This window comes from Coregonus clupeaformis, unplaced genomic scaffold (genome assembly GCF_020615455.1).
Source record: "Coregonus clupeaformis isolate EN_2021a unplaced genomic scaffold, ASM2061545v1 scaf0675, whole genome shotgun sequence".
NCBI classification, from domain to species: domain Eukaryota; kingdom Metazoa; phylum Chordata; class Actinopteri; order Salmoniformes; family Salmonidae; genus Coregonus; species Coregonus clupeaformis.
Window position 1 is genome coordinate 94,509 of NW_025534130.1, and position 12,992 is coordinate 107,500.

At 49.9% G+C, this 12,992-nt stretch overlaps 1 protein-coding gene across 1 annotated transcript in view; it reads left to right on the plus strand.

Annotated features, from left to right (window-relative positions):
• The first annotated feature begins 7,280 nt into the window (after nt 1–7,280).
• fam117ba (family with sequence similarity 117 member Ba) overlaps nt 7,281–12,992 on the plus strand; it is an 83,932-nt gene continuing 78,220 nt past the window's right edge. The window contains exons 1-2 of the mRNA XM_045216313.1: nt 7,281–7,289; nt 8,314–8,530. Coding sequence (XP_045072248.1) covers nt 7,281–7,289; nt 8,314–8,530 — 226 coding nt within the window. The remainder of the gene's footprint in view (nt 7,290–8,313; nt 8,531–12,992) is intronic.

Here is a 12,992-nt window from a genome sequence, read left to right on the forward strand (position 1 = left end):
TGCAACCAAGCTTTAACTTCCTGACTGATGTCTTGAGATGTTGCTTCAATATATCCACATACTTTTCCTTCCTCGTGATGCCATCTATTTTGTGAAGTGCACCAGTCCCTCCTGCAGCAAAGCACCCCCACAGCATGATGCTGCCACCCCCGTGCTTCACGGTTGGGATGGTGTTCTTCGGTTTGCAAGCCTCGCCCTTTTTCCTCCAAACATAACTAGGAGTACCTACAGTTGAAGTCGGAAGTTTACATACACTTAGGTTGGAGTCATTAAAACTCATTTTTCAACCACTACACAAATGTATTGTTAACAAACTATAGTTTTGGCAAGTCAGTAAGGACATCTACTTTGTGCATGACACAAGTAAGTTTTCCAACAATTGTTTACAGACAGATTATTTCACTTATAATTCACTGTATCACAATTCCAGTGGGTCAGAAGTTTACATACACTAAGTTGACTGTGCCTTTAAACAGCTTGGAAAATTCCAGAAAATGATGTCATGGCTTTAGAAGCTTCTGATAGGCTAATTGACATCATTTGAGTCAATTGGAGGAGTACCTGTGGATGTATTTCAAGGCCTACCTTCAAACTCAGTGCCTCTTTGCTTGACATCATGGGAAAATGAAAAGAAATCAGCCAAGACCTCAGAAAAAAATTGTAGACCTTCACAAGTCTGGTTCATCCTTGGGAACAATTTCCAAATGCATGAAGGTACCACGTTCATCTGTACAAACAATAGTACGCTAGTATAAACACTGTGGGACCACACAGCCGTCATACCACTCAGGAAGGAGACGTGTTCTGTCTCCTAGAGATTAACGTACTTTGGTGCGAAAAGTGCAAATCAATCCCAGAACAACAGCAAAGGACCTTGTGAAGATGCTGGAGGAAACAGGTACAAAATAATAAAAGTATCTATATCCACAGTAAAAGTCTTATATCGACATTTTACATTTACATTTTAGTCATTTAGCATACGCTCTTATCCAGAGCGACTTACAGTTAGTGAGTGCATACATTTTTCATACTGGCCCCCCGTGGGAATCGAACCCACAACCCTGGCGTTGCAAGCGCCATGCTCTACCAACTGAGCTACAGGAGGCCATAGACATAACCTGAAAGGCCGCTCATCAAGGAAGAAGCCACTGCTCCAAAACCGCCATAAAAAAGCCAGACTACGGTTTGCAACTGCATATGGGGACAAAGATCGTACTTTTTGGAGAAATGTCCTCTGGTCTGATGAAACAAAAATAGAACTGTTTGGCCATAATGACCATCGTTATGTTTGGAGGAAAAAGGGCGCTGCTTGCAAGCCGAAGAACACTATCCAAACCGTGAAGCACGGGGGTGGCAGCATCATGCTGTGGGGGTGCTTTGCTGCAGGAGGGACTGGTGCACTTCACAAAATAGATGGCATCATGAGGAAGGAAAATTATGTGGATATATTGAAGCAACATCTCAAGACATCAGTCAGGAAGTTAAAGCTTGGTCACAAATGGGTCTTCCAAATGGACAATGACCCCAAGCATACTTCCAAAGTTGTGGCAAAATGTCTTAAGGACAACAAAGTCAAGGTATTGGAGTGGCCATCACAAAGCCCTGACCTCAATCCTATAGAAGATTTGTGGGCAGAGCTGAAAAAGCGTGTGCGAGCAAGGAGGCCTACAAACCTGACTCAGTTACACCAGCTCTGTCAGGAGGAATGGGCCAAAATTCACCCAATTTATTGTGGGAAACTTGTGGAAGGCTACCCGAAACGTTTGACCCAAGTTAAACAATTTAAAGGCAATGCTACCAAATACTAATTGAGTGTATGTAAACTTCTGACTCACTGGGAATGTGATGAAAGAAATAAAAGCTGAAATAAATCATTCTCTCTACTATTATTCTGACATTTCACATTCTTAAAATAAAGTGGTGTGTCACGATCGTCATGCGAAGCAGACCAAGGCGCAGCGGGAAATCAACATCTTTTATTTCAGTACTTTCAAATACACAAAACAACAAAACGAAACGTGAAGTCCTCGGTCATACACACAAACCAACACGGAACAAGATCTCACAAAAGACAAGTGCACAAAAGGCTGCCTAAGTATGGTTCCCAATCAGAGACAACAAGCAACAGCTGATTCTCGTTGCCTCTGATTGAGAACCACCCCGGCCAACATAGAAACACAATGAACTAGAAACTGAACATAGAACACAAAACATAGACCCTACACACCCTGGCTCAACATATATATTTATAAGAGTCCCCAGAGCCAGGGCGTGACATGGTGATCCTAACTGACCTAAGACAGGGAATTTTTACTAGGATTAAATATCAGGAATTGTGAAAAACTGAGTTTAAATGTATTTGGCTAAGGTGTATGTAAACGTACGACTTCAACTGTATATATAAATTTTCCAAACATAGTCTGGGACAGTTGTGGGATGCGATAGATCTCAAATTAATACAACCACTAGCATCAAAAAACCTTTTTTACGCAATGAGGCTGACGCAACAGATCAGAACGTTTAGCTGAAAATGTTGAGAAACTACCAGGCTATTTCTTCACATTATACAGTGAGGGAAAAAAGTATTTGATCCCCTGCTGATTTTGTACGTTTGCCCACTGACAAAGACATGATCAGTTTATAATTTTAATGGTAGGTTTATTTGAATACTGAGAGACAGAATAACAAAAAAAAAATCCAGAAAAAAACGCATGTCAAAAATATTATAAATTGATTTGCATTTTAATGAGGGAAATAAGTATTTGACCCCTCTGCAAAACATGACTTAGTACTTGGTGGCAAAACCCTTGTTGGCAATCACAGAGGTCAGACGTTTCTTGTAGTTGGCCACCAGGTTTGCACACATCTCAGGAAGGATTTTGTCCCACTCCTCTTTGCAGATCTTCTCCAAGTCATTAAGGTTTCGAGGCTGACGTTTGGCAACTCGAACCTTCAGCTCCCTCCACAGATTTTCTATGGGATTAAGGTCTGGAGACTGGCTAGGCCACTCCAGGACCTTAATGTGCTTCTTCTTGAGCCACTCCTTTGTTGCCTTGGCCGTGTGTTTTGGGTCATTGTCATGCTAGAATACCCATCCACGACCCATTTTCAATGCCCTGGTTGAGGGAAGGAGGTTCTCACCCAAGATTTGACGGTACATGGCCCCGTCCATCGTCCCTTTGATGCGGTGAAGTTGTCCTGTCCCCTTAGCAGAAAAACACCCCCAAAGCATAATGTTTCCACCTCCATGTTTGACGGTGGGGATGGTGTTCTTGGGGTCATAGGCAGCATTCCTCCTCCTCCAAACACGGCGAGTTGAGTTGATGCCAAAGAGCTCAATTTTGGTCTCATCTGACCACAACACTTTCACCCAGTTCTCCTCTGAATCATTCAGATGTTCAATGGGAAACTTCAGACGGGCCTGTATATGTGCTTTCTTGAGCAGGGGGAGTTTGCGGGCGCTGCAGGATTTCAGTCCTTCACGGCGTAGTGTGTTACCAATTGTTTTCTTGGTGACTATGGTCCCAGCTGCCTTGAGATCATTGACAAGATCCTCCCGTGTAGTTCTGGGCTGATTCCTCACCGTTCTCATGATCATTGCAACTCCACAAGGTGAGATCTTGCATGGAGCCCCAGGCCGAGGGAGATTGACAGTTCTTTTGTGTTTCTTCCATTTGCGAATAATCGCACCAACTGTTGTCACCTTCTCACCAAGCTGCTTGGCGATGGTCTTGTAGCCCATTCCAGCCCATTCCAGCCTCAAAAATGTATGCACGCATGACTGTAAGTCGCTTTGGATAAAAGCGTCTGCTAAATGGCATATTATTTATTATTATTATTGTGTAGGTCTACAATCTTGTCCCTGACATCCTTGGAGAGCTCTTTGTCTTGGCCATGGTGGAGAGTTTGGAATCTGATTGATTGATTGCTTCTGTGGACAGGTGTCTTTTATACAGGTAACAAACTGAGATTAGGAGCACTCCCTTTTAAGAGTGTGCTCCTAATCTCAGCTCGTTACCTGTATAAAAGACACCTGGGAGCCAGAAATCTTTCTGATTGAGAGGGGGTCAAATACTTATTTCCCTCATTAAAATGCAAATCAATTTATAACATTTTTGACATGCGTTTTTCTGGAATTTTTTGTTGTTATTCTGTCTCTCACTGTTCAAATAAACCTACCATTAAAATTATAGACTGATAATTTCTTTGTCAGTAGGCAAACGTACAAAATCAGCAGGGGATCAAATACTTTTTTCCCTCACTGTAAGCGCAGCAATGCACACATGGCAGTAGGCTATAAGCCCGAATGTTCCCTTAGCGGGAAAACACCATGTCACGCCCTGGCTCTAGGGACTCTTCCATTACCGCAAATGAAATTATGAATGTAACGCTTTTATTATAAAGGTGCATTTTTATGGTGAAAATGATCTTCCCCAAACTTGAAACTCACGCGCTGCTTATGTATGCCAGTTAGCCTCTACACCCCTTTGTAAATGAGATTAATGTGCTTAATTCTAAGAAGTTATTTGGCCACTTTAGTTGTGATACAAACCATATCAAAACATATAGGCCTATGGGCTAGGCTACATCAGGTGTGCGACTATGATTAGAAAAAGTCACACAGAAAAGGCAGGTAGCTTAGTGGTTAAGAGCGTTGTGCCAGTAACCGAAAGGTCTCTGGTTCTAATCCCTGAGCCGACTAGGTGAAAAATCTGTCGATGTGCCCTTGAGCAAGGCACTTAACCCTAATTGCTCCTGTAAGTCGCTCTGGATAAGAGCGTCTGCTAAATGACTTAAATGTAAATGTAAAAGGCTTTGTTTCTTGCCTTACACTGGGCATCATTCACAAGTGATAATATATCATTCACAAGTGATAGGCTAATATTGTCACCCATCAGACTATTCTTGATTTAATCTTGTCTTTACATATACAAAATAATATATGTGTGAAATTTGTTTTGATTTAGAATGGACCATTATCATGCACCTGTCTCGAAACAGGCCATTGCATAGCCTATAGAAATGAAGTGTTTGATTAGATTTTCGATTACATTTCCATTGATGTCAGAGTGATTAGAGGGACAATAGAGTGCTGAGTACCAGGCAGTTAGCAAGTTTGGTAGGCTACTAATGACCAGCAGCAGCATCAGAGCTTGGAGAAGCCTAATTACCGTGACTAAACGGTCACGTGGAATTTGACTGCCTTCATGACTCGTGACCGCCAGTGTGGAGGTAATACGGTCACCACAACAGCCCTATGTTCTTGAGCACAGGGACTATGGTGGTCTGCTTGAAACATGTAGGTATTACAGAATGCATCAGGGAGAGGTTGAAAATGTCAGTGAAGACACTTGCCTGCTGGTCAGCACATGCTCTGAGTACGCGACCTGGTAATCCGTCTGGCCCAGTGGCCTTGTGAATGTTAACCTGTTTAAAGGTCTTACTCACATCGGCTACAGAGAGCATGAGCACACAGTCATCCGGAACAGCTGGTGCTCTCATGCATGGTTCAGTGTTGCTAGCCTCGAAGCAAGCATAGACGGTATTTAGCTGGTAGGCTCGCCTCAGTGGACAGCTCGTAGCTTGGTTTCCCTTTGTACTCCGGGTTTCCCTTTGTAATCAGTATGAAATTATGGACATGCGTATCTGGAGCATGTCTGTCTCCTCCTTATGTCTAATAAAATGTCAGATATCCGGAAATATATAGATAAAGATATCCAGTGATCCCGAGTTTCCCACTTGGGAAGCATCAGAGTCAACAAATAAGAAGCTCTACAAAATAACTTCAGTTAATTCTAACTAGTTCCAACTAGCACATCAAATCAAATCAAATGTTATTTGTCACATACACGTGTTTAGCAGATTTTATAGCGGGTGTAGCGAAATGCTTGTGCTTCTAGCTCCGACAGTGCAGTAATATCTAACAATTTCACAACATATACCCAATACACACAAAACTAGTAAGGAATGGGATTTAAGAATATATACATATATGGACAAGCAATGACAGAGCGGCATGGACTAAGATACAGTAGAATATTATAGAATAGAATGCAGTATATACATATGAGATGAGTAGTGCAAGATATGTAAACATTATTAAAGTGACTATTGTTCAATTTCTTAAAGTGGCCAGTGATTTCAATAGGCAGCAGCAACCTCTAATGTGCTAGTGATGGCTATTTAACAGTCTGATGGCCTTGAGATAGAAGCTGTTTTTCATTCTCTCGGTCCCAGCTTTGATGCACCTGTACTGACCTCGCCTTCTGGATGATAGTGGGGTGAACAGGCAGTGGCTCGGGCAGTGGCTCCTTGATTATCTTTTTGGCCTTCCTGTGACATCGGGTGCTGTAGGTGTCCTGGAGGGCAGGTCGTTTGCCCCCAGTGATGCGTTGTGCAGACCGCACCACCCTCTGGAGAGCCCTGCGGTTGCGGGCGGTGCAGTTGCCGTACAAGGCGGTGATACAGCCCGACAGGATGCATCTGTAAAAGTTTGTGAGGGTTTTAGGTGCTAAGCCGAATTTCTTCAGCTTCCTGAGGTTGAAGAGGCTCTGTTGCGCCTTCTTCACCACACTGTCTGCGTGGCTGAACCATTTCAGTTTGTCGGTGATGTGTACGCCAAGGAACTTGAAGCTTTCCACCTTCTCCACTGCGGTCCCGTTGATGTGGATAGGGGGGTGCACCCTCTGCTGTTTCCTGAAGTCCACGATCATCTACTTTGTTTTGTTGATGTTGAGTGAGAGGTTATTTTCCTGACACCACACTCCCAGAGCCCTCACCTCCTCCCTGTAGACTGTCTCGTCATTGTTGGTAATCAGGCCTACTACTGTTGTGTCGTCTGCAAACTTGATGATTGAGTTGGAGGCGTGCTTGGCTACGCAGTCATGGGTGAACAGGGAGTACAGGAGGGGGCTGAGCACGCACCCTTGTAGGGCCCCAGTGTTGGGGATCAGCGAAGTGGAGACGTTGTTTCCTACCTTCACCACCTGGGGGCGGCCCGTCAGGAAGTCCAGGACCCAGTTGCACAGGGCAGGGTTCAGACCCAGGGCCTCGAGCTTAATGATGAGTTTGGAGGGTACTATGGTGTTGAATGCTGAGCTATAGTCAATGAACAGCATTCTTACATAGGTATTCCTTTTGTCCAGATGGGATAGGGCAGTGTGATGGCGATTGCATCGTCTGTGGATCTATTGGGGCGGTAAGCAAATTGAAGTGGGTCTAGGGTGACAGGTAAGGTAGAGGTGATATGATCCTTGACTAGTCTCTCAAAGCACTTCATGATGACAGAGGTGAGTGCTACTCGGCATTAATGCATGAATTCTGTGATGGTTCTGTATCTGCAAATATTTTTTAAACCCTGTTCTAGCTGTGTTTGTGCAATTTGGTGCCTCTATCACGGAAGTTACAATCCAAAAACATAGCTGCCCCATTACATGGGATTCTATGGTTAACCTTCCAACATTCTAATGTCAATGGCACAATATGGGCGATTTTTAAACAATAGGCTCATTGTAGCTGGTGCTTTCAAAGTTGGTTATATTATATATCATTTGAAAGGTAATTTCATGACCTTTCAGAACCACTGGTCAAACTTGATTTAAAATGTATCAAGGTAAAATCCCAGTGGGAAAGATGGATGGGATGGATGGATAACAGGAAGCGTTATCACACACATTCTCCCATTGCTGCACTGCTATCACACATTTCCCAACTTCTAGGCTTCAAAACAATCACTATGAGACATCGTCACCCCAAGTGAGCCTGGCCGACCCCTGGCTCATGGACTATATACAGTATATTGTGTGTTGCTGACAGCTGCCTCGAAGTCTATTTGATTTCTGTAACTGAAAATAATCGGTTCGCTCACTGTTAAAACCATATAGACCGGTGGGTAGATCATCTGAAATGCAGCCCCAGTCCGCTTGGAAACCACCGCATTGGTATTTATACGGTAGGTCTATGCACCGCCCCGCACACGCGCGCCTTGGTTGGTGGAGATCGTCTGCACCACGCGCCCTAGCAACTGCAGCATCAGCACGAGCAGCGTGGTGACTCGCTACGTCAAAGCCACGCACGGATCCAATGTGACGGTCTCTCTCCGCTCTGCAAGCAAACCATCTTCCATCCCCAGCCCTGTTATTTGTTATTTCCCTGATATTCTTCGCACTAATCTGCAAAGTGGATCCTCGCTATCGGAAATAATTTTCATCGGATGATATATTTGCACCATCACGACAAAACGGACTGCTCATCCTCATCTCATCATCAACAACACCTCGCGTTTCAGCAGACGAGCTACAGCAACGCCCATAGCAACCTCTCTATGCGCATCCACGAGCCATCTGTTCATTACTGCTTGTTTGTGTCTGTCGTCTCCGTCTCCGACATCTCTGCTCCGCTGTCGCCCTCTCCCGGTTCCTCTCCCGGTTCCTCCCTCTGATCCCCCCCAGTCTCGTCTCTAGGAAGCGGCAGGTCTCATCTCTCGCCTCGCTGCTGGGCACGTACTCTCCATCACAAGACCTCTTCACAGGTGAGCCAATCACTGGATGTGATTATCAAACGGATAATACTACCGGTAATGAATGCACGGTCGGTCGCTAATAAGGGTATCTGAATGCTTCAGAGAACAACATTGCATTACAGGTCCATTCACACCACGTGTTTGTGTGATGGGGGGGATAAACAGACATGGGCATTGATCATACATTTATCATGTATCTTCTCTTGATCACAGCTGTGTGTTCTTAATAGTAATGACTACTGTAACATGTTGTTACCTAAGGTTTAATAGTGTGGTCCTGCAGAGAGAGAGCACAGGGTTGGCATCTGGTTTGTGTTTGGATCCAGATACACAATATGAAGTGCCCTAGTCCCATAGCAACAGTGATGCTTGGTTGTGAGGGGAGGGGAGGGCTCTGCTGCCAAATATAGCTTCTCTGCTGGACCAGCTCTCTCTCTCGTATTAGTGTTAATCTGAGCAGCATGGCAATAACAGCTGGCTCAGCTTGTTTCTTAGTTGAAATGGGGTAGAGGAGACAGGGGGTAGAGGAGACAGGGGGTAGAGGAGACAGTAGGGTAGAGGAGACAGGGGGTAGAGGAGACAGGAGGGTAGAGGGGGTCAGAGGAGACAGGGGTAGAGGAGACAGGGGGTAGAGGAGACAGGGGGTAGAGGGGACAGGAGGGTAGAGGGGGTCAGAGGAGACAGGGGTAGAGGAGACAGGAGGTAGAGGAGAAAGGGGGGTAGAGGGGGTCAGGGGGTAGAGGAGACAGGGGGTAGAGGGGACAGGAGGGTAGAGGGGGTGCAGAGGGGAAGACAGGACGGGGGTAGAGGGGACAGGGAGTAGAGGGGACAGGGGGTAGAGGAGACAGGGGGTAGAGGAGACAGGGGGTAGAGGAGACAGGGGGTAGAGGAGACAGGAGGTAGAGGGAGACAGGGGGGTAGAGGAGACAGGGGGGAGTAGAGGAGACAGGGGGGTAGAGGAGACAGGGGGTAGAGGAGACAGGGGGTAGAGGAGACAGGGGGTAGAGGAGACAGGGGGGTAGAGGAGACAGGGGGTAGAGGGAGACAGGGGGTAGAGGAGACAGGGTAGAGGAGACAGGGTAGAGGAGACAGGGGGTAGAGGAGACAGGAGGGTAGAGGGGGTCAGAGGAGACAGGGGTAGAGGAGACAGGGGGTAGAGGAGACAGGAGGTAGAGGGGACAGGAGGGTAGAGGGGTCAGAGGAGACAGGGGGTAGAGGAGACAGGAGGTAGAGGAGAAAGGGGGGTAGAGGGGGTCAGGGGGTAGAGGAGACAGGGGTAGAGGGGACAGGAGGGTAGAGGGGTGCAGAGGGGAAGACAGGACGGGGTAGAGGGGACAGGGAGTAGAGGGGACAGGGGGTAGAGGAGACAGGGGGTAGAGGAGACAGGGGGTAGAGGGAGACAGGGGGTAGAGGAGACAGGAGGTAGAGGGAGACAGGGGTAGAGGAGACAGGGGGGTAGAGGAGACAGGGGGTAGAGGAGACAGGGGGTAGAGGAGACAGGGGGTAGAGGAGACAGGGGGTAGAGGAGACAGGGGGTAGAGGAGACAGGGGGTAGAGGAGACAGGGGGTAGAGGAGACAGGGGGTAGAGGAGACAGGGGGTAGAGGAGACAGGGGGGAGGAGACAGGGGATAGAGGAGACAGGAGGTAGAGGAGACGGGGGGTAAAGGAGACAGGGGTAGGGGGAGACAGGGGTAGAGGAGACAGGGGGTAGAGGAGACAGGGGGTAGAGGAGACAGGGGTAGAGGGGACAGGGGGTAGAGGAGACAGGGGGTAGAGGAGACAGGGGGTAGAGGAGACAGGGGGTAGAGGAGACAGGGGGTAGAGGAGACAGGGGGTAGAGGAGACAGGGGGTAGAGGAGACAGGGGGTAGGGGGAGACAGGGGGTAGAGGAGACAGGGGGTAGAGGAGACAGGGGGTAGAGGGAGATAGGGAGTAGAGGAGACAGGGGGTAGAGGAGACAGGGTAGAGGAGACAGGGGGTGTGGAGACAGGGGGTAGAGGGAGATAGGGAGTAGAGGAGACAGGGGTAGAGGAGACAGGGTAGAGGAGACAGGGGGTAGAGGAGACAGGGGGTAGAGGAGACAGGGGGTAGAGGAGACAGGAGGTAGTGGAGACAGGGGTAGAGGAGACAGGGGGTAGAGGGAGACAGGGGGTAGAGGGAGATAGGGAGTAGAGGAGACAGGGGGGTAGAGGAGACAGGGTAGAGGAGACAGGGGGTAGAGGAGACAGGGGGTAGAGGAGACAGGGGGTAGAGGAGACAGGGGGGTAGAGGAGACAGGGGGGTAGAGGAGACAGGGGGTAGAGGAGACAGGGGGTAGAGGAGACAGGGGGTAGAGGAGACAGGGGGAGTAGAGGAGACAGGGGGTAGAGGAGACAGGGGGTAGAGGGAGATAGGGTAGAGGAGACAGGGGGTAGAGGAGACAGGGGGTAGAGGAGACAGGGTAGAGGGAGACAGGGGGTAGAGGAGACAGGGGTAGAGGAGACAGGGGGTAGAGGAGACAGGGTAGAGGAGACAGGGGGTAGAGGAGACAGGGGTAGAGGAGACAGGGGGGTAGAGGGAGACAGGGGGTAGAGGAGACAGGGGGAGTAGAGGAGACAGGGGGTAGAGGAGACAGGGGTAGAGGAGACAGGGGGTAGAGGAGACAGGGGTAGAGGAGACAGGGGGGTAGGGGAGACAGGGGTAGAGGGAGACAGGGGTAGAGGAGACAGGGTAGAGGAGACAGGGTAGAGGAGACAGGGGGTAGAGGAGACAGGGGTAGAGACAGGGGGTAGAGGAGACAGGGGGTAGAGGGGACAGGGGGTAGAGGAGACAGGGGGTAGAGGGGTCAGGAGGGTAGAGGGGGAGACAGGGGGTAGAGGAGACAGGGGGTAGAGGAGAAAGGGGGTAGAGGGGGGTGCAGAGGGGAAGACAGGACGGGGGTAGAGGGGACAGGGAGTAGAGGGGACAGGGGGTAGAGGAGACAGGGGGTAGTGGAGACAGGGGGTAGAGGAGACAGGGGGTAGAGGAGACAGGGGGTAGAGGAGACAGGGGGTAGAGGAGACAGGGGGTAGAGGAGACAGGGGGTAGAGGGAGACAGGGGTAGAGGGGACAGGGGGGTAGAGGAGACAGGGGGTAGAGGAGACAGGGGGAGTAGGGGAGACAGGGGGGTAGAGGAGACAGGGGGTAGAGGAGACAGGGGGTAGAGGAGACAGGGGTAGAGGGAGACAGGGGTAGAGGAGACAGGGGGAGTAGAGGGAGACAGGGGGGTAGAGGGAGACAGGGGGAGAGGAGACAGGGGGTAGAGGAGACAGGGGTAGAGGAGACAGGGGGGTAGAGGAGACAGGGGGTAGAGGGAGACAGGGGGTAGAGGAGACAGGGGGTAAAGGAGACAGGGGGTAGAGGAGACAGGGGGTAGAGGAGGCAGGGGGTAGAGGAGGCAGGGGGTAGAGGAGACGGGGGTAGAGGAGACAGGGGGTAGAGGAGACAGGGGTAGAGGAGACGGGGGTAGAGGAGACGGGGGGTAGAGGAGACAGGGGGTAGGGGGAGACAGGGGGTAGAGGAGACAGGGGGTAGAGGAGACAGGGGGTAGAGGAGACAGGGGGTAGAGGAGACAGGGGGTAAAGGAGACAGGGGGTAGGGGGAGACAGGGGGTAGAGGAGACAGGGGGTAGAGGAGACAGGGGGTAGAGGAGACAGGGGGTAGAGGAGTCAGGGGGTAGAGGAGACAGGGGGTAGAGGAGACAGGGAGTAGAGGAGACAGGGGTAGAGGAGACAGGGGGTAGAGGAGACAGGGGGAGAGGAGACAGGGGAGTAGAGGAGACAGGGGTAGAGGAGACAGGGGGTAGAGGAGACAGGGGAGTAGAGGAGACAGGGGAGTAGAGGAGACAGGGGGTAGAGGAGACAGGGGGTAGAGGAGACAGGGGTAGAGGAGACAGGGAGTAGAGGAAACAGGGGGGTAGGGAGGCAGGGGTAGAGGAGACAGGGGGTAGAGGAGACAGGGGGGTAGAGGAGACAGGGGGAGAGGAGACAGGGGGAGAGGAGACAGGGGGTAGAGGAGACAGGGGGTAGAGGAGACAGGGGGTAGAGGAGTCAGGGGGTAGAGGAGACAGGGGGAGAGGAGACAGGGGGTGAGGAGACAGGGGAGTAGAGGAGACAGGGGGTAGAGGAGACAGGGGGTAGAGGAGACAGGGGGGTAGAGGAGACAGGGGGTAGAGGAGACAGGGAGTAGAGGAGACAGGGGGTGGGGGTAGAGGGGACAGGGGGGTAGAGGAGACAGGGGGTAGAGGAGTCAGGGGGTAGAGGAGACAGGGGTAGAGGAGACAGGGGGTAGAGGAGACAGGGGTAGAGGAGACAGGGGGAGAGGAGACAGGGGTAGAGGAGACAGGGGGGTAGAGGAGACAGGAGGGTAGAGGGAGACAGGGAGTAGAGGGAGACAGGGGGAGAGGAGACAGGGTAGAGGAGACAGGGGTAGAGGAGACAGGGTAGAGGAGAC